The following is a 23,006-nucleotide window of genomic DNA, read 5'->3' as shown; positions in this document are numbered from 1 at the left end:
TTCTGATTTTATCAGAAATGCATGATGAATCATGAGGAAAAAATGTTTCCCTATAACACATTTTAAAAGGCATAATATCAATGAGTAATGGAATCACTTAAATAATTTCTTGAGACCATGTCACCCTCGGGATAAATGCCAAAGACTCTACATGTTAGAACAAGGTGGCATAAAAAAGTATGAAAAAAAATGGTTCTAGTAAAAACATAGCTGCATGAAAGAACCATATGCTTGTACCAGTAGTAGAAACCTTTTAAGAATATTGGTTTAACCTGACATAATGTCAATTAAAAGTAAATATATTCTCCAGACTAAAACTATGTACAGGCTAGATTTTTTTCTTTCTTCTCATTCTACACTCAAACTTTTTTTGGGTGTATGATATACTTTACAGAAATTTTGCTCTAAGTGGGAGATCTGGTAGGGATGCTGCTTGCCAAACATCAATATTCTAATCACTGCTTCATTCAGTCTCAGGTCTAACCACACATTAGTTGGGTGACCTTGGATCTATCACTCACTATCTTGGAGCTTCACTTACGAAGGTACTCTAATAGTAATAACTGAATCACAGTATTGTAATAATGAAAGAGAAATCACACCTACAAAAATACTGTATAAACAATGCAGTAGAGCATTTTTTGAAAAATTACAGTTATCAGTCAGGCTTCTCACCACATTCTTATAGTATAAGCTGAAATGGCAAAAAAGGAGAAGGAAAAGGACAAGGAGAAGAGGAGGGAGAAGAGAAAGAGGGGAAGGATGAAGGTGAAGAAACACTGGAATTTCAATTCCTCAGGCTTAATGCGAAATATACCAGACATGGTGTTCATGCATTTTAAATCATTTCTATAAATGTACATAAACGAGCTAGAGGAAATGAGGATTAATTCCTCTAAGCTAATAATTTCTTACGAACTTGCAAACATTATCTGAGGGCAAATTTACCAAGCAAAATAAGTTTCTTATCATTTTCATCGGGTGGAAATAGAAATTGGTAAAGTTACGATATTGATAGCAGTTATAAATAAGTCTCTGAACTTGGAATATACAAAAAATATCAATTCTGCATATAAAAATGCTATTCCAAGTACATATTTTCTATTTCCTATTTAGGATATTGCAAATTGAAAAACCCTAGGGAAATACATAATTCATAAGTAATAAGTGAAAAGGAAAACAAGGATAATACATTCTTAAGTGTCTAGAATATACAATCAAACATTTTCCCCTGCAGTATTATGCTTTACAAAATATTTGCTTTGATATGCATCTCAAAACTCTAGTGCATTGAAGTTTAAAGAAACTGTAGATCCCGCACTATATTTAGAATGCAGTATCGTGAAATAATATTTAATTTGGCGAAAAGCAAATGCTTTACTCTTTAAACCAGGTGAATCATTTTGGAATGCTACGTATCTCAACCCTGCCTACAGATAGTTCAAAGGTAGCATAAAAAGAAAAAAAAAATCAAACTGCATTCAGTAAGCCATCCTACCATTTTTTCAGGCACTTGCGGTTTGAAAAATAATGCTATAAGATATTTTATTTATCAGTATGTGAATAGAAGGAATGTCTGATTATATTATGGTAATTTTTCATCTCTTTTTCTTGTTGACTACCTGAAAATTTGATTCAACTTAAAAAATGCTTTTATTATTCTTTATATAATCTCATCATTGTCCTTAGCTTTCTGTTAGCTCTCATATGTACTAGTTAATCTATCCTCGGTTCCATATGGTGATTCTAAATATATTTGTACATAAATTCATGCATTTATAGAAGTTTAATTTTTACTATGAGAAATGTCTAACTTTTAAAGTGAAAAATAAATACTGTACCATATCTGAACTCTAGTAGAGCTGATTACAGAGTAGGCAAGGACCAAACACGTAACATTTTAAAAGTTTTAAAAGATCTGTTTCACTCTCACCCCGAAGAATTTCCATTTTAAAGGTTAACATAAATTTGTATATAAAATACCTACAAAATACCACTTTCAGTAAAGTCAGTGTATAAGGAAGTGTATAAATGCTCTCTGATAAAACAAAAAGCCAGAGGAAAACGCAAGGCATCCATACAGCTGAATGCTCTGTTAAAGCACGATCATCTACCTGGGTATCTAGAGTGATGAAGGCACATTAAGTCCTACTTACTGAACAGCTAAGTTGTATTTAAAAGTTGGGGAAAGGGGAATGTTGGGTGGTATTGTCTGACTAGTGGACCCTACAGCAGGAAGTTTCAGGCAGCTTCTAGAAGGGCAAAAGAGACCCAACAGGTAGCTGCGGAAATATGGTGATAAACAGGCTTCTGAAACGTGTGCAGACTGGGATGTGCATGTGAATATATTTATAACTGTAATGAGGAAAAACACATTATGGAAAGAATATTCAGATGAATTTCACATGGATTAATTTCAGAGATGAATGCAAATTTGTAAGAGTTTTGAAATCTCTTATTTTTACCTCCCACATTTTTAAGCCTTCCATACACATTTAAGCCTCTTTTTTTCCTCCTTTAATAATCTTACCATACTTCTGAGGAGGGAAGTGTCTCCAGAGGAAAGGGCATTTTAACAGTCCTACTCTGAATACGGTTAGCATTCTCTACTTGGTTCTATTATAGTACTTACCTACTTTATACTCTAACTGCTGTAAGCATAATTTATTTATTGGTCCTTTTCATTTGTTTAACAATCAGTGTCTTTCAAACAAATTTAGTTAATTTTTTTTAAGTAAACTCTACTCCCAATGTGGGGCCCGAACATAGAACCCCAAGATAAACAGTCACATTCTATACAGACTGAGCCATCCAGGCACCCCAAATTTAGTTACTTTTCACAAAAACATGAAATTGTTTATTTTCAAAACATCATTTCGTTCTATTAATAACTCTTGATTTGCTGCTCCTAGCGCCAATTAATGGTCTAAGTGTTTTATGTATAACTTATTTAATTAATATAAGAATCCTATGGAGGGGCGCCTGGGTGGCTCAGTGGGTTAAGCCGCTGCCTTCGGCTCAGGTCATGATCTCAGGGTCCTGGGATCGAGTCCCACATTGGGCTCTCTGCTCAGCAGGGAGCCTGCTTCCTCCTCTCTCTCTGCCTGCCTCTCTGCCTACTTTTGATCTCTCCTGTCAAATAAATAAATAAAATCTTTAAAAAAAAAAAAAAGAATCCTATGGGGTAGGAGATATTAATATCCATATTTAATTCATTTAAACGTCATAATATCCCATAAGATAGATGTTACTGATATTCTAATTTTACAGATGAGGAAACAAAAGCTAAATAAATAAATAAATAAATAAATAAATAGGTTTCCTAAAGTCCAGCACATAAGTGGTAGTGTTTGTTCTTGAAATTAGGGAGCTTGCTTGAGAGTCAATGACCTTAACCACTAACCATAATCAAAAATTTACACTAAAATAATTTGTTCTTAGCTGAGTTGAAAAGCTCATTAAATTGCCATAACAAGCATCCTGAAGATGGTTTCTCTGCCCATCCTCACTTCATGAGAACCAACTAATTTTCATTAAAATTAAATATCATCAAACTAATTGATGAAATTAAAACTTTAATTTTCATTAAAATTAAATATTGTCAAACTAATTGATGCTATGAAAAAGCCACAGTCTAGTCACATTATAAGTCCTCTCTTATTAAAAAAAAAAAAAAAAAGTAGCCAGAGAGAGACATGGTACCCATACTGTTAAATTCAGAAGTTTTTCACTTCACTCTGCCTAAAAGGGTTTGCATTGTTCTGCCCCTTGCTCAGTAAACTCACATTTACCTAAGAGTCAAAAATATAAACTTTTACAAGCTGGAGTCAGGTGGTATGTCTGATGGTTTTATTTTTAATATTATCGGAAGGAAATCTTCAGCATGATGTTTTTTTATTTCATCTGGAAAAAGGTCAGAATACTTACTGGAAAATCTGAAATAACAAGAAAAAAATCTCTGGCAAATTTTAAGGTGATATTAAAGTGAATTATTTTTTTTCCAGGCTCTGACTCTTCAGTTAGAAGTTTACCATATCTAAGGAGAATATTCCTTATACAGTGGCACAGACGTAGGCTTCAGCCAGGTCCCTGTTCTGATGCTAATGGGATCATGTGCAGATTTGATAATCTCCTGCCTGAGGTCGCTCAAAATTTGATAACTTTTATCCTCATGCAAAAATAAATGATCTTTAACTTTTCAGTGAAAGTTAAAAAAGTTATCTCTGTAACATGAAATATTTGCTTTATTTTGTGACATTTTTACTAAAAGGAATGGCCAAAATTCCTCCACAATAATTAAGATTAGGAATCCCAGTTTTGATGGCATTCTGGGTATGTAATATATTCATGATAAGAGGTATTTTTGTAAAATGTAAATTGCTCTACAGAAGCATTTGAATATTTGAACCAATACGCATCATGCTTGCATAATGCTGTAGGTATTATTAGCTATTTTGATTAATCTCTTTACATACAACTATTTTGGGACAATGAATTTCAAATGCCTCTACAATAAAATAGAATCTGTCACTAGAAAAAATGATTTTTTATTACAGTTTTTTTTTGTTTATTAGAGAGAGAGAGAGCACAAGGATGCAGACTGGCAGGCAGAGGAAGAGGGAGAAGCAGACTCCCCACTGAGCAGGGAGCTTGATGTAAGGCTCGATCCCAGAACCCCGGGATCATGACCTAAGCTGAAGGCAGACTCTTACCAACTGAACCACCCAAATGTCCCCAGAAAACAATGACTTTAAAGGCAAGACTTAGATTTTCACTTCCGCCTAGGTTCGGTAGCAGGTTTAGCCTTGGCACCTATAATGAACTCCTATCTATGTACAGTGTATGCTGGTCAGTTAAATGCTCTGTTGCATAGCTCAAGCATTTTTTGCACATAGGGTTTATGATAGTAACCAAGCTTCAGTTGTAATAATTATGCCTTTCTTCACTAATGGAGGTTAATGTTTTATCTTTCAGCCTGTTTCAGAACAATTTATTTGGTGAAGGAATCACTATGTGCCTGTGCCAATGTCATTCTTTTAAATGAAGTGCCAGGAAACGAAGTGTAATTGCACGCATTTGGGGAACTGTCCACATTTGGAAAAGAACTGGCTGGACCATTAGTGGCATTTTATTCAGAGTGGAAATACATTTTTTTATCCAAAGGACATAAGAAAGGAAAGATCTGATCAAGTGGCATATTTTCCAAATAATCTATCATTGAGGATTACGTTCCCCTTTTTAAGTCTAAGTAGTACACTTCCTTGAATATTGTACAAAATATAAACTAATTTATAATATAAAACTTCAGAAATTCTAGCTTATAAACAATTTTGTTTCTGGATTTCTCCCTTTCTAAATAACAAAAGATCAGACTTACCATGGGACCAGGAGGCCCATCTTGGCCCGCAGCTCCAGGGAGACCTTGTTCTCCCTATAGAAAATAAACATAATGGATTTTTTTAATTAACAAAAGCGTAGATTTTTTTTTTTTAATTTCAGTTTTGGAAATCCAAAAAGAGAGAACGCAAAAACATCACTTAGGCATCCTATCACAGGCAGAACATCTACAAATGTTATAAGCAATTTTGAGTCTTTTTACATTGTGTATGTCTATACAGATGTATGTATAGAAACTGTACATCTTTGAATTCTTAGGGTTCAGTTTCTATTCTGCCTTTCTGTGTTGGAATTTCACCTTGCACTTATTAAATAAATGACATATTTAGGAATTTGAAAAGTATCTGGCTTTAATTCCTGCATAATATTTACTGAATTCCCATAAAACACCCACACAATACCTTATGAAATGATGCTGACATGCACATTTTCATTCGTAATTTTTTTGGGGGGGAAATAAAATATTCCCAAAATGGCATCTTTTAGCAGAGATGCTCACCACTGGGCCAGGGATGCCCCGAAGACCCTCTGGACCGGGTTTTCCAGCAGGTCCCTGAGGGCCAACTGGGCCAGTTTTTCCAGGAGGACCTTCGGCACCTGCTTCTCCCTGTTAGAAAATAAAATGTGTGAACATGTTGATAATGAGAAAATATTTTTTTATATTATTAAAAGTACTGAAATAGATGTTGTTCAATGTGTCCATAAGACGTTCAAACATATATTTTACCTTAGCACCTTTTTCACCTTGTCTTCCCTCTGCACCTGCAGCTCCAGGAGGACCCTATAAACAGAAAACTGCACTTAAAACTCATATTGCATATAAAACTAACATAAGTGAAGACTTATTCACAAATACTCTAGTTTAAACTGTAACAGAGTCCAATAAACTGTGGCTGTCTACAGCTATTTAGTTTAAAACACAAGGAGAAAAATCAAAACCCGTTTATATAAAAACTTGCAGTTAGAATATTAAAAATAAATGATTAACAGATAATCACATCATATCAACGTAAAGAAACAGTAATTTTTTTAAGAAATACTGTTGGCTTAGTCACTCTTACTGTGTTAAATACTCAGGTATCATTTTTTTATGTTGTATAATTTAGAATTAGTTGCATGTAGTAGATTTCCCTTCCATCCTTAAATGTGTTTTAAGATTGGCTCCTTTCTCAATCTTAGAACATCCATATGTTATGTATTCTTATAGGATCATGTTCAGACTAGGGCAGTGCACATTTAAAATCTCGACTGTCAGCAGAAATTTTATTTTCATTTTCCAGAACTATGCAATTCACATAAATGAGTGACATAAAAATACTTATCACCACTTTTTAAAATCTAGTATTAGAGCAAGAGCAGAAAAAAAATATCTTCACACTCCATATGTCATCCAACAGCTTAAGAGAATATTCTGGTGTTTGCCTGACTTCTGCATAGCTGCATAGATTGCTATGGAGAGATGCTAATTACTAATTTGTTTAAAGCTATTTGTAATATTACTCCTCGACTATATATGCATCTTTGTAAGAAAGCTGTCAAATCCAACTTTCTATAGTTCTTTTATTGTTAGCTTTGTGACTTTTAACAATTTATTAGTATTCCTGAATTTCCATTCTTTCACCCATAAAATATTACCAATAAAAATCCTCTTGCTCGGGGCACCTGGGTGGCTCAGTGGGTTAAACCGCTGCCTTCAACTCAGGTCATAATCCCAGGGTCCTGGGATTGAGTCCCGCCTGGGGCTCTCTGCTCAGCGGGGAGCCTGCTTCCCCCCTCTCTCTGCCTGCCTCTCTGTCTACTTGTGATTTCTGTCAAATAAATAAATAAAATCTTTTTTTTTAAAAATCCTCTTGCTACAGAATTGTTGTTAAATTTAAATGAGATAACACATGTAAAAGTATTTTTCAAGCTTTCCAGTGTAGCAGTATCAAATAGAGATATGGAATCTGGTGCTTAAGAGCATAAAGCCTGGACCCAGACTGTCTGGCCTCAAATCCTGGCTCTGCCACTAATTAGTTCTGTGATCTTTAGAAAGTTATATACCATGTCAGAGCTTCAGTTTACTTCTCTGCAAAAGGCACAGAATAATAAGAACTATTTCCCAGAGTCATCATAAGAACTCAGAGAGCTGAGAAATATAAATGGTGTATAACAGCACCTGGGACATAAAGACACACTGAGCAAACACTGGCTCTTGTTACTTTTGTTACTAAGATTATTAAATTTTTTTATAAAGTATTTTACCTATATTTTTCACCATGTTGGCAACCTGAGACTCAGATCAAACAAAATAGACTCTCAAAATACATTTGTAGACACCATGTCAACAAATTAATTTTTCCATACATGCCGATTATAATACCTGAAAAATATAAATTCCATGTTTGAAACTACTTTTTTTTTTTTTTAAACTACTTGTTTTAATTGGAAAATTGTGAGTTGGCTAAAAAATAGATTTACCATGATCCTGTAATATAAAATCAGATTTTGACATCTGATATTCATATTTCCTTCTTACATTTACATAGTCATCTGTGAAATACAAAGCATGATATTTCTAAATCTTATAATAAAATGAGAAAAGTGTCATTTATAATACAAACATAACATTCAAGGTATCAAAGAAATCATCAAGTTTTCAAGCTAAATAGGAGATGTTATAATTATCATTATATCTAAATTTTGTTTCTATTAATTACATTGCCTCCTCATACCATTTCTTAGTAACTTCCAAATCAACAAAAGCCGGACACTTGGGTTAACAGCCCAGTAAGAACACGATACAATGCTTTTGACCTCTAGAACTACCCCCAATCCATTTGCAATAATTTATTCTAAGACACATAAAATTTACAATTTTATTATAAAATATTTCATGTCCACTAATCAACTGAATTTTTACCATTACTTAACAAGCATTAAGATTCAATCTAATTTTGAAATTTTCTGCACAAATTCAAACATACATACAGTCTGAAAGAGAAACTCTATGATCTCTAAGAAATTACATTTCCTTTTCTCCCAGACTCTCTTGATTTCTATCTGTTTACTTCAATTTTTGCAATGAATTGTACTCAAAATCAGCAACTGAGATTGAGGTTGGAGGTTGGAGAGAAGAGTGGAGATGGTGTTAATTGTTGAAAATAAGGTTAGGTAGAAGGATGACTTTCTCTTTTCCAGAAGCCATATTAATATGCTAATGGTGAGCACATGCTAGCCTTTCAAATGGTCTTTTAAATCCACGTTTGAAATGAGTATCAGGCACTTCATCAAAATCAGAGTATTCTGTGAATTCATTTATCTTAGAAAGAATCAATGAATACAACCTTTGTTATTATTTTCTCAATATCGTCACTGTAATGCCATACATGATCAGGCACATATTGTGCCTCAGCCCAAAGAAGAAATGTACAAATTCTGAAACAGTCTCTTGAGGCAGCAGTATTATGTTAACAATAATATATTCTTAAAACTTAAGTTTTTCTAGGGTTGCCTGGTTGGCTCAGTCATTAAGCATCTGCCTTGGGCTCAGGTCATGATCCCAGGGTCCTGGAATCCAGCCCCAAATCGGGCTGCCTGCTCAGCAGGAAACTGCTTCTCCTTCTCCCACTCCCTCTGTTTGTGTTCCTTCTCTATCTGTGTCTCTCTCTTTCAAATAAATAAATTAAATTAAAAAAAAAAAACAACCTAAGTGCTTCTTTTTAATTTCATGTTATTTATGCAAGAGGATTTCTGCATGTAAGCAAGCATCAGCTTCAAATAACTCCTAGTGTTAAAATCTTATCATAAATTATTTTGGTATGATACTTAAAATATTAGCATATGCAAACCTAAACAACCATAACGACTGTGATTTTGGAAATAGAAATTATTTTCCTTATTCTATGAAGGTTTTCCTTAAACTAGTGACATCCGGGTATGCAGTCTTCTCAAAGGATCGCATTTACACACATCAACATTATAGAAGATTTATAAATATCTAGATCTTTAAAAAAGCAAGTCATCAGCTCTCTAAAAATGTAACAAAAACATTGCTTTTCCTGCAAGAGAGAAAAGAAAATCTGAGTCTGAAAAGCTTAGAGAATCTAAACACAAGTAAACTACAACACACACACAAAATTGCAATTCAAATAGTTTCTCCATCCCAAAAGAATTTCTTCCCTCTTTGAATGAATACCTGACATCTGTCATGGTGGAAATCCATATTAAATGGATTTTCTCTGTTCTTTATCTCATTTTTCCCATTTCCTTTTTTTTCTCTCTCTCTTTCTTTTTTTTTTTCCCCTAAGGATTTTATTTATTTGTCAGTGAGAGAGAGAAAGAGCACAACCAGCAGAAGTGGTAGGCAGAGGCAGTTCCCCGCCAAGCAAGGAGCCTGATTCGGGACTTGGATGCAGGAGTCGATCCTGGGATCATGACCTGAGCTGAAGGCAGATACAACTGACAGAGCCATGCAGACATCCCTGTTTCTTATATTTTTTTCCAGATGGCACAGATTCTTTGTTAAAAAAGACAGGGATAAAAACAGATAAACACACTTTTTCTAGAATAGAAAAAAATTAATAATGCGTAAAGACCAATTCTCATCTTAGTCATTTATTTCTCATGTATTTGCATAAACAGATGGTCAAGGACTTAATCTAGCAAACTACTGGCTGTAATTTCATAAACTAATGACTGTTCTTATTGGAAAATGCCTCCTAGAGCATGAGACAATAAAACAGACTTAAACGGAATTTTTTCACCATGAGAAATATACTTTATATAAAATACACAGCTTAAGCCTCTCCCCACTAGTCACATTTTATAATATTAATCTATAATCTATCTATTCTTCCATTCATGTAAAAAATATTTAAATTGTCTTTATGTGACAGAAATGTGCTGTGGATAATACACAAAAAACAAAAACAGAAAAACCCTTGTGAAATCCTAAGGAGTTCATGAAGTTTAGTTATGAAGATAGACATCAAAATTAACAAAGACAGTACATTACAAAATATGCTAAGATGAAGTAGGTGTATGAAGTAGGCACATTGTTCTAGTTTGACAGTAAGGAAGGCTTTCCTAAGACTCTAATCTTTGATCTGAATCTTTGTGTGGGTAAATATGGGAGGGATGTTTCCTTCTAACACTTTATCTTTTGACCATCCACATTCATGCATAAAAGCATAGGGGTGGAAAGAATATATAATAAGAATATATGCACATATATAATAAGAATATATATACATTATACAGGGTGTGTGTGTGTATACACAAATATATACATATATATATCTTTCTCTGCATTTCTACCAATTAATAATTCAATTATTTTAATTTTTTATTGTGAACTTTCCTATGGCAATATGAGCTAGAGTCTTTAAAATTCCATTTAAGGGGCACCTGGATGGCTCAGTGGGTTAAAGCCTCTGCCTTCGGCTCAAGTCATGATCCCAGGGTCCTGGGATCGAGCCCCGCATCAGGCTCTCTGCTCAGCAGGGAGTCTGCTTTTCCCCACACCGGCCTGCCTCTCTGCCTGCTTGTCATCTCTGTCTGTCAAATAAATAAATAAAATCTTTAAAAAAAATAAAATTCCATTTAACAGGTAAATTTTGTGCATTTTATAATGTTTGAATTATTTTAGTGACTTCTTGGAGTTTTTTCAATAAAAGAGCATGGAACTAGCTCTTGGTTTCAAATAGCTATAATGATAGCTTGAGATTAAAATTCCACGGTTTATTGACATAAACTGTACAATCTTCCAGTGCCTTAAGGAAATGTACATTTATTCTCCCGTATTACAAATACATGACAGAAGGTACATGTACTACAAATGACAACTTAATTTTCCTACTTGTTCAATAACAGTTAGAATCTTGTTTCTCAGTATCACTGCCACTTGCAACACTCTGATCAATATTCTATTAGGAAGGTTTATTATCATTTATTCATCCATCTAGAAAGTTTTAATGGCATTCAGACTGCAGGCAAAAATGGGCAAGAGATCTCAAAAATCATGTTACACTTTGTAATTACTTTCTAAGAATAACAGCCCAATGGTTGTTTTGTAATACATTTTTTTTCTACCAAGATCATGCTTTGGGGCTGCCAATGACAACAATAAAAGCAAAACAAAATAATAAGAACCTTATCTAGGATGTTGTTAGAATATAAGAAGGGGGAAGAAGGAAGGCAAAAAATCACTTGGTCAGTGAAGAGAAAATCATATTCAGAGAAGATGTTTAATATAGACTAAATTCATTTCTGGCAAAGACAAATGTTTGTAAATATGGACTCGAATTCATATCACCCAGGGACAAAATTAAAATCTTTTAGTACAATATGTAAATGAGGATGTGTAGTGTGAAAATCCTCCTAAAACAAATCTACCATTAGAAAACAACAGTGATCTCTGGTCTCTGTGCCCTTGCATTAATTACCGAAAGGGGGATGAACCTAAGAAATGTATTTTGTTTGCAGAGAGGTCAGAAAATAGACTAAAGGTGATGCAGGGAACAATGTATGTTGATATAAATGCTGGGAGAAGCAGGTCAACAGACATGGTTTTATTATGAAAATAGTACAGTCATAAGAAAAAGACAGTTCAAGTGAATCTCCTAGGATCTACTGGAGGCAGTATTTTTTTTTTTTTTACTATTATTTTATTTTATTTTATTTTTTTTTATGTTGTTATAGATTCTTTTTTTTTTTTTCCAGCATAACAGTATTCATTATTTTTGCACCACACCCCGTGCTCCATGCAATCCGTGCCCTCTATAATACCCACCACCTGGTACCCCAACCTCCTTTTAATCTCACAAAACAAACTGAGGGTTGCTGGGGGGAGGGGGTTTGGGAGAAGGGGGTGGGATTATGGACATTGGGGAGGGTATGTGCTTTGGTGAGTGCTGTGAAGTGTGTAAACCTGGAGGCAGTATTTTTAACAAGATCTCTTTATTTCCATTTTCCTGTCATCTTTTGTTAAAATCCGGCCATGTTCCCAAATCAGAGAAGCTTGATAAGGTAAAGCAAGCTAACAGGACTTGCGGACTGATTCCTGAGCTCTCTCTAATGATATCTGCATTCAGGTTTTTACCATGTTTTTAGCTAGTATTAGGCTTTGGCATTCCATCTCCCTCTACTGCCCCAAGAGTTGAAGTTCAGGGTTCCATCCATCTTTTGTAACAGCCTCCGTTTGTACAGAGGGGAGACCTTAGCAAAGAGAAGTAGGAAACTACTTCTTCTTGTGACAGATTAAATCTTTTGAAGTGTATTCTATTTTAATAAGAATTTTGACAATTGTAAAAAATTACCCTGTTCTCCATCACTTACATCTTTCAGCATCATTGTAATGTGCTGCCTACAGCTTAAGAATACTATGTAAGTTTATATACACAGTAGATAATGAGTGGATGTTTCAAATAAAGAATTTTAAAAACTTACTCTTTTTCCAGGAGGACCTGGTGGGCCAGCCTCACCAGACGGGCCAGGAGGACCCTATAAAATGTGAAAAATACCTTTTAAACAATTAAGCATCATTTTAGGGCTCACAACATTTTTCTACATTTGGACTGATACCAAACTTCTTTCTTCATCTCCCCACATCTACCTTCCCTGGTACCTAGGCTTTCTTTAGATATCTATTATTAGAGCTAGTAAATTCAGATGGAAAACTTTTCTACAGCTGGAAGAAAGTGAATCAAACTCCTTCTTCAAATTGTTCCTTTAAAGAGTGCTAACTTCTATCTGACAAACATTCAGTAGACATACTAATGAAGAGAATCGTATGATTAATAACTTTACTCATATTACATACATTTATGAAACCATAAAACTGTTACCTCTCAATTTCTTCTTGTACGGAACTAGCATTTCTATGCCTAGGAGTACTCCGCACATTGGAATAGGTAAGTCCTATCTACACAGAATAAGCCTACAAATATCCAGTGGAGATGGCTCTAGAGACACAGTTGTGTTAGGGGTGAGATTTGTTTGGTTCTTACTTAACTTAGTGCCTTCCTTTAGCTCTCTCTAAATTACCATAAGTGGCCAAATCCCCTACTGAGTCATTCTCAAACTTAAAAAAAAAAAATAGTAATAGTCCAATACAGTGCTGAATTCATTTAGATTGGTAATTGCAATACAATCATGCTAAGGATAGGCTGATAACATAGCTGTCTTCATTTCAGACTTATTTGTGTTTTTAAAATAACTTTTTATTTAATACAAATAGATAGCTATATTTGACATTGTATGACAAAATCATTGCTATGGTATTACCACGTTTTTTATTATGAAGGATACTTACATTTCTTAAATCACATCAAGTAAGAAACTCCATTTAAGTTTGACTTTGAACTGAAATTCACATATAATTGATAATCCTTTTGGAAAAATGTATACCCACATAGCTATACTTTTGAAAGGCTGATTGTTTTTTTAAAATGTCTTGAGACTATGTAAAGATCTAATAAAAATAGTGTGCTTACTTACCGGCTGACCAGGATCTCCATCTTCTCCCTTGTCACCACCAACGCCATCTTGACCCTATCATAGGCAATAGAAAGTGATCCGATATTTCTCACTGTGAGTTCACTTTTATTAAAACAAAAGGTATGATATATTCTCTGACTCCTTGAGATAAATTATTATGAAATGGACAAATAGAAGTCTTGTTAAAATCTTTCAGTTATATTTTAAGGATTGTGGCATCTCTCACTCTTTCGATAAAGATTTGTGAAACTGCCACCACATTAAATTTAAAATACATTATGCTGTTAATATAAGAAAAGAAAGAGGATGTAATTAGCATACAAGGCCAGTGCATCCTTGCACCATGAACAAATACGGCACACTTTGAGATAGGATTTACAGCATAGGAGAAACTGAAATAATAACAATGCTGCTATTCAGATAGTTTGTACAACCCAGCAAAGTCTGGAAAACTACCCCAAATGAGGAAAATAATCATGCAACAGAGGTCTAATTGCCTTCAGCTATAAGGATTTAATTATTGTATCTGTGACTGTAGTTTACATTTTCTTTTCCTTTCTGTTTTTGGGGGATCTACTGAAGTAATCAAGAACTTTCTTTAATTATTAATAATAGAGACACTGAAACCACCATATCAAAATAATTCCTTTCTTTTCCCATAATACTTACTGCAGGGCCAGGTTCCCCAGGAGGACCAGGATCTCCAGGAAAACCAACAGGACCCTAGTACGATGTTTTTAAAAGAAAGAAGATAAATAAAAATATTTTTTATAAAGTCATGATATTCTGATGTTTAAGAGCTAAGTCATGGCAAAACCATATGCAAATATTTCCCTTCTTCCACTAGAAAAAAATTTTAAAAATAAAATTAATGGACAATGCTAATGGATATATGAAATGACGAAGAGTCAGCTTCACCAGATATGGGCCAGAGTTTCATGATTTCTAACTTTTCTATAAAAGCTCCTACGTGGCTTTGACATAGATGCCACTGTAAGGGGGACCAAGCTCACTTACCGGGTTACCCTTCGGGCCATCGTCACCTGGTGGTCCCTTAGCACCAGGAGGTCCAGCAGCACCAGGTGGGCCAGCTTCTCCTTTCTCTCCTCTTTCTCCTTTGGGGCCCTACAACCAAGTTAGAAAAAGAATAATTATTTTATAAGCTTTAAATCAGAATTTCTTAGCCTCAGCATATTGGATCAGGCAACTCTGCTGTGGGGACAGAGGAGGGGCCGTACTGTGCTTTGCAAGACGTTTAACAGCACCCCTGGTCTCCACTAATTTGATCCCAGCATGTGACATCAAGAGTGACATTCCACCATGTGTGGTGTCCAAGAATGTCTCCAGACATTGCCAAATGTGTCCGGGGACCAAATTCACTCCAGGTTTGAACCAATCTACATTAGAATGAATACTATTCTAATACAATTCATCCATGTTTCTTTGATGTAGCACAGTTTGTTTCTTTTGTGAAAGGTCCACCAAAAAATGTATAAACAGCTTATAGTTTTAATGTTCTAACTTATGTCTAACAAATGTCATATTTTTTTCAATTTCCATGTAAGTCAAAACATGCAGTTTTTTTTGTTTATTAAACAAAAAGTTTCTGCATTTGTGATTATTTTTAATGGAAAAGGAAAAGTAAATAACTGAATTACAGCTAGGAGTTAAGTTACATGTTTAATATGTTAACACCCTACATTGATAATAAGCTAGCACTTACGCCTGTGCCTGCTTCCCCAGGAGGCCCTGGGTTCCCTGCTTCTCCAGGTTCACCCTATAAAGAGAAAAGCAAATGAACTTCAAAACATAAAAATGACAAACACAACAACAACACAGGAATGATAATTTCACATTGTAAAACTGCCTTCTATTATGACCATGACATTTTCAACTAGACCTTATACTGGTTAAAAGGCAGTAGAATACTTTATTAAAAGGAAGGAGTCTATCTTATTACTGACCTCAGTATTTCAGTGAGGAGGCACAACTGGGTAGACTGAATGCTACAGTTCTCATCAGTTTGTCAAAAGAGCATTAACCTCAAGTTACCACCAAGCCATACAAAACAGACACCTGCATGTTTCCTAACAAATTTTGTATTTGTGTTGTATCAGTATTCATATTACAACTTAGTTTGATTAACGAACTTTCATTTCTTATTAAAATATTAGTTCATTTTACCTTTATAATAACAATTAAGCAAATCATGTGGTAGTATTTTGATAATCCTATAAAATTTATTTAGTAGAAATCTAAGAACATAGAAAAATACTGTATTGTAAGATAGATAAAGATACTTAGATATTAATTAAAATTACTCCTTTTGAGGATATGTGTATTATAAATTCATTAGCTTCTTTGTTCTCCCTGTATAACTCTGGATGGCTATTTTCTAGTTCAGCAAACAATAAATAAACCTCCTAGACTAGTAGGTTTTAGTTATGGAAGTCTGTTACTAATGTAACAGACTTGACTTTACTGAGAAAAGCACAGTATTTTCTCAAGTACTCATCCAAGTGAAATAATACAGTATATTCATGTGCTATGTTTCTACACAAAATCAGTGGAACTAGAATTCTGAAGTGGAAATTGTTTTAAATTTTTTAAAAAATGGCAGGTCTGAATTCCCTTTAATTTTTAACTCTATTATTCCCAATAATACTGCTATAAACCCATCACTCATAAATTGGTTTGAAATGCATTATATTAAATATAAACATAACTCCAGGGGATAGGTTATTCAGTGTACCTAATTTCTGATTCTTTGAGAATATGCACATATTTTAACTTCTTGAATTATCTGCATAATGTTGGAAGATATCAAGTATTTTGTAGGAATTTATTAGTAATAGTATTGTGTATAAATTATTTTCTCTCTCAAGATGAGTAGCAAATACTACCTGTTATTTTAGATAAACCTTACAAATAAAATATTACATTTACATTATTTACAAAACAACAAATCAGCCATCTATCTCGATTGATGGAATAATATATAATATTTTTATGACCTATTATTCATATCTCTGAAATAAGACTAAAGCAGTTTGCCACTCAAATCAACTATAAAATGTCCAATTTAAATGTTTTTATTTAAATATACACAATATACTTCATGATCTCACTTATATGTGGAATTTAAAATAGCCAACCTCATATAATATGAGAATGCTGGTCACCAGGGGCTGAGGTGTGGGGGACATGGGGAAATGTTCGTCTTAGTTTACACAATTTTAGAGACAAAAGATGAATAAGATCTGAAGATCTAATGTACAACAATGTGAATGTAGTTAACAATACTGTATTCTCTTAAGACTCAAAGTTAGCCAGGTGTTACCAGATAGCCTTTAAACAAATGAAAACAATATGGAAGAAGAGTTTCCCAAACTCCAAACCTCTGGCATCCATGTTTACCTTCAAGAATAACACAAGATGAAACCACAGCAGTAACTGAAGTACTTAAACTTGTTCCTACTGAACCCGCAAGCTTTAGGAAGCCATAAGAGAAGCTGAAAAGGCTTTCAAACTTAGAATTTATTTATTAAGAATTATTTCATAATTTTCTAGGTGGACAAAACTAAAACTAAAGACTAGTTCTCACAACTATCTAGTCAACATTACAGCCAAAAGGGGATGACGCCAAGGGTAGAGGAAAGTTGAGAGTCTGTCTTCATGTGTCTCCTACAGTTTTGCCAACAGAGACCCGTTATCTCTACTACTATTCTTCCTATGACAACTGTACTCAATGAAAAATGTTCTTTAAATTCCACCCTAACTCACTTGCACGTTTTCAACACAAAACATTAAATGTAAAAATATAAACAAAGAGTCAGTAAAAAATACTTGACTTTATGCAGTAAGAATTAGATAATTTTTAAATGCTTCTAATTTAGTAAGGAAGAAACTCTTTACATGGTTGACCATATAGAATTAATTATAATAAAAATGGCAGCATGTGTTCAGCAGATATATACATCAAAATACTATATTCTAATCCTCTCACATTTCTTTTTTCTGAGGGTTAAATCTTCTACTTAAAATAAATTAAATAAATTAATAAATAAATTAAATGCATATATGATATGTCAACAATCTTTGAGACTAAACAATAGAATCATTCTTATATCATTTAATTAATAACTAAAAAACCTATATTTTTTCACTATATAATATTTTATGGTATGAAATTTAATTCTTATTCCTCAAAACTGGCAAATAACTTATTTTTTTAAAATAAAGCAAATACCAATGTTAATTTTCTTAAAAATTCTATTAAAAAATGAGCATGAAGGCATAAATAAGAATTCAGAGAATCATTTTGACATTTTCACACAAAAAAAAGATGTTTTAAGAGAAATCACTTTGATGAGAAAACAAAGCTATTGAGCCCAGATATTATAGCACATGGCAAGTATTTTGAAAAGTGCCAAAGATGGGTCATATTAGTAGTAATGAAAATGTAACTCCAAATATGACAAAATGAAATATTAATTCTTTTGTAATTTGAAGGATTCCTTTTTCCTGTTTAAGTCAGTTACATCAACCAATCTCTTCTTTTTCAGGAACGAGTGTTATTAGAGACACTTAGTCTAGTCAGACATACATGGGAATAGATCCTGACTTAGTTTCTAATGACAAAACTTTGATGAAATTACTGAAATTCTTTAAACTTCAGTTGTTTCAGCTTAAAAACGTGGATAATAATAATACCATCATCAGAGGTGACTGCATTGCTTAAAGGAAATAACCTATATCCACTACTCATCACAATACATAGCAATAAAAAACACAGTATCTCAAAATCATATTACCACTAATTATTTAACTACTAAAATAGATGGGCTACAATTCATATAACTATATGTAAAATACTTAGAAAGACAGAACTGTTAGAAGCACTTAAAGTATCAGTCAATATCATCAAAGTCCTCAATTCTTGGTGTGTCGAACTGGTACATCACTACATTCCTCACCTTTTTTTAAAGATTTTATTTATTTATTTATTTATTTATTTATTTATTTATTTATTTAAGAGAGGGATCGAGAGAGCGGAAACAAGCAGTGTGGAGGGACAGAGTAGGGGAGAGAGAGAGTGAGAGCTTGAGAGAGGCAGATGCCCTGCTGAGCAGAGACCACTCCCCTCCCCAAACCGATTGAGCAGAGCTGGATCCAGACCCCGAGATCATGATCTGAGCTAAAGGCAGATGCTTAACCTACTGAGCCTCCCAGGTACCCCCATTCTTCACCTTTTCTCCAACACCACCAACTGAACCAATGGATCCTGGGGGTCCTTGTGGTCCCTGCAATGTAGGAAGAGGAGTATACAGTTATCCTTATTCTTACAATAAAAATAACAAATTCATAAATATACATCTAGTAGTTCTCAAAGAAGGAGGAATACAGGCAAGAATATTCCAAGTCAGTTGAAGGATGGGACAAAATGATGCCTTTTATTGGGCTGCCAGATTTACTGGACAGCAAATAATTTAAGTATATTAAATTGATTTTCAAATTCACCAGAACTTTGAAGATATGACAGAAGATTTTCCAACTCTAGTCATGCTGGTTGATACTCGGAACATAATTTCAATCTCTTTGCCCATCAAATAAGCCAGAATAAAGGATAATTTTATAGATTTTTGGAGTACATCAAAGTATGACTCTGGTTAAGAATTATGTAATCTATGCAAAAACAGTATGAACCATCTCTTAGCCTTTATATTAATTAAGGAGAATTAAAACCCAAAAACTCTTAGTACATCTGCTCCTTGTCTATTTTATCCAGTTCTGGCCTGATCAAATTAAAAGCAGGCATAACAGAAAAGCAACCAAAAACAAGAATAAAATACTTTTTCATTGTGAAAGGGTGAAATCAGAAGAGAGATAAGATCAAATTTTATACATCTGTTAATGGTAACAGTAAGATAAATATGGCATTGCATTTCAAATCCTGTAATATGGGAACAGTAGGTCAATTACTAAGCATAGAGGAGACTGTCTTTGTGTAATTGAGAGAAAACATCTTACACAGTAAAAGGTGCACATATTATCATGCACATAATTCTCTAACATAACATATCAAATGTGAACTTTGAACTTCTTTAATATTTGTGGTGACTAGTTCCCTATAAAACCTGTTTATTTCCCTATGAAATGAAATGTAGTGAGTAGATTATTTTTGAGCTCTTGTCCATTTACACATTTAAAAATAGTGCAATCATACCCACTGTGTTTTAGATACCATCTGCCATTACATGATACTGACACTTAAATAACTTCACAATGATTAACATATATTTCACAGTTCTTACATCAGCTCCATTGGGACCTTGAGGGCCTCTTGGGCCTGGAGGACCAGGTGGACCCTGTAAGAGATGAAATATTAAGGTTTATGAGGCCCAAACACAACTGTATTTCTGGTATTTTCATTTTGAGATCAAGAAAACTAAAAGAAGTTTCATGCTATAAAATCATAACCAGTGATTTGATTTTGGATACAACATCATGTTAGCAAATGATTCTCTATATATAGCTATAGAGAAATTAGGACTGCAGGCAAACAATTTTATTAAAAATTAGAAAATTAGGCTATTACTACTGTCTAGTACAATGAATTCATAATACAACAGAAATATGTTATACTAGAATATGCAAGAATGTTAAATTAAAAAAGGAACACAAAGTTGTAATAAGAAATGGTGCTTGAGTAGATTTAGAATTTATTAATTTTATAAAAGTATTTTTTATCTGTATATTCTTTTTTTGTGTGTGTCAACTTTTATGTTCTACATGATAGAATTGAAATAAGATTAACTATTTAGTTGTCTTCCTAAAACAAATGTTCTTCTCCCTGGTTGTGCATTAAAATTACCTCCCAGTACTTTTTATAGAATACTGATGGTCAGAACCCCTTACCTCAAGGTTGTGATTAAATTAGTCTATAGTGAACACCAGGGCATTAGAATTATTTCTAAATGTCACAGCTTGTTCTAATGTCATTGCTGAAAACTTCCTTAATATTAGCTATTACTAATATGTCAGAGAGAAATGTATTAATAACTCAAGGAACCTTAGCAATCATATCTAGAAAGGAGTTCTCAGTGTACCTGATGCTGCTTAGAGAATTAGTCAGTTCCTTGAGTCAGCATTATTCATTATGTTCCCTGCTTTTTAGTTTAATGTGATAAAAAGAATGATTCCTTATCTGAAGAAAATAAAATCTAAAATGCAAGTGCAAAAATATCAAAATATATATTCTGAAGGAAATAAGAATTGGGGGCAATGTTTATTGAAAGGAAGGAATGATTAGGAAATATATTCATTACACTTCATTATAGATTTCAATTACCTTGGATAATTGTTTCTTTATCCAAGGTAAGGCTCAATAAACAAATATACATATATATATTTCAAAGTTTCAGTGAACTCTTAGATTTATACTTAGAGCAGAAAGCCAGAATCAATAAGTGCAAATTATTTGGTTGTAACATTCTAATTCAGATAGAATTCCTTATTAAACTAAGAATTTGCTACAAAGAACAACTAAAATTTAATACCATGTTAATGTTAACATTTGCTAATTATCCAAATCATGGGTGACTACTATCTACTCTTTACCTGGTCCACTTCAAAGTCTGGAGCTAAAAACTCATAAATAACTTAATTTTGTCAGGTTATCTACATGTCAATAATATATACACTTAGAAATAAAAATATGGATAACAACATATCAATCAGTAATACCATGTATGCACATAACATTACTCCGAAGTGAGAAAGTGAACAGTAGAGAGATGTTTGCTGAGAGAGGCTCCAACGGTCACAGATACAGGTTGGGCAGGGAAAGGGGAAAGCATCGCTGTGAAAAGTCACGGCCTTTAGGACTACTTTGCTCATCTTACTAAACCTGAAGAAAGATATCAGTCAAGAATATGAAATATTCTTGTGAAATATTGTGAATACTGTGAAAATTCACAATATCCATAATATCCTAAAAGATATAAACTTACCATGGGACCAACATCCCCGTTTTCCCCTTTTTCACCAGGTGGGCCCGGCAGACCCTAAGAGAAAATGATAAGAAGACAGTAAGAGTCATGCCTGTATTTGAAAAGAAACTTTTGGCCAAGTTCTAGGATAAAACCAAAATTAGATATTAAGCCAAATAAAAACATGAAATTAAGATTCAGAAACTGTCATCTGTTAAAATCTTACAATGCAAGTACTAGCTACATTTAATAAAATCTTATACCTATATTTACAAAAAAAATTATGCTTTGTATAATCTTATGCTGTTTGATTTTAGTTAAAAGAACTAAATACACAATTTAATCTGGTAATTTTTGGACACAATCATTTGCTCCATCTTTTATAAATAGTGTATAAGACTGCCATTGTAAGGATTTTCTGAAAAATCTTGTCCCAGATTCTTTTTGAACACCCTATCCAAGTGAGGTTTTTATAGTTATATAGCAATTTGGCAAAACTCTTTTGAAAATAAATATTCCAGGGGCACCTGGGTGGTGTAGTCAGTTGGACAGCTGACTTGATTTCCACTCAGGTCATGATCATGGGGTGCTAGGATCCAGCCTCACAGGCTCCCTGCTTAGCCAGAAGTCTGCTTCTCATTCTCCCTCTGCCCCTCCCCCTGCTCTTATGCACTCTCTCTTTCTCTAATAAATAAATAAATCTTTTTTTTTTTTTAAAGAAAACAAATACTCCAGGGTTATTCCAATACATTTCCGGGGCTACAAATGCCTTCTGAATTTTTAGCCTGTTACTCTGACTTCTAGTTCTAGAAATCTACAAGGTCATAAAACCTAGTGTATTGTACTTCCTTTTTTCTCTCAAATTCATTTCCTTTATATCTAGTTGCAGTGTCAACACTTTAGGAAGGATTCTGTGTTACAGAACAAACTCACAGAGCAGGTGACACTCAAAATTCATCTATGTCTTTACGGAAAAATTATTTTACTTCATCTTGGTCTTCTTAATTAGTTCTTTCATACAGAATTATTTATATTTCTTCTTTCATACCTCAACAATACTTTGCACATATTTGAATTGTATACCTAAAAACACAATGAGGTCACTTATTTCTGTACTTAAATCATAAGCTTTGGGGTAGG

The 23,006-nt window shown here is 33.6% G+C and overlaps 1 protein-coding gene across 6 annotated transcripts in view; it reads right to left on the bottom strand.

The window, feature by feature from the left end:
- Positions 1-23,006, bottom strand: part of COL11A1 (collagen type XI alpha 1 chain) — a 201,878-nt gene that overhangs the window by 15,712 nt on the left and 163,160 nt on the right. For all 6 annotated transcript variants that reach the window (XM_032302425.1, XM_032302426.1, XM_032302429.1 and 3 more), the window contains 11 exons: positions 21,888-21,941; positions 20,190-20,243; positions 19,125-19,178; positions 15,599-15,652; positions 14,893-15,000; positions 14,545-14,598; positions 13,876-13,929; positions 12,826-12,879; positions 6,125-6,178; positions 5,897-6,004; positions 5,378-5,431 (listed from right to left, as the gene is read on the bottom strand). In XM_032302425.1, coding sequence (XP_032158316.1) covers positions 5,378-5,431; positions 5,897-6,004; positions 6,125-6,178; positions 12,826-12,879; positions 13,876-13,929; positions 14,545-14,598; positions 14,893-15,000; positions 15,599-15,652; positions 19,125-19,178; positions 20,190-20,243; positions 21,888-21,941 — 702 coding nt within the window. The remainder of the gene's footprint in view (positions 1-5,377; positions 5,432-5,896; positions 6,005-6,124; positions 6,179-12,825; positions 12,880-13,875; positions 13,930-14,544; positions 14,599-14,892; positions 15,001-15,598; positions 15,653-19,124; positions 19,179-20,189; positions 20,244-21,887; positions 21,942-23,006) is intronic.

The sequence above is a fragment of the Mustela erminea genome, chromosome 10, assembly GCF_009829155.1.
Source record: "Mustela erminea isolate mMusErm1 chromosome 10, mMusErm1.Pri, whole genome shotgun sequence".
NCBI classification, from domain to species: Eukaryota; Metazoa; Chordata; class Mammalia; order Carnivora; family Mustelidae; genus Mustela; species Mustela erminea.
This window is presented reverse-complemented; position numbering and strand designations above follow the sequence as displayed.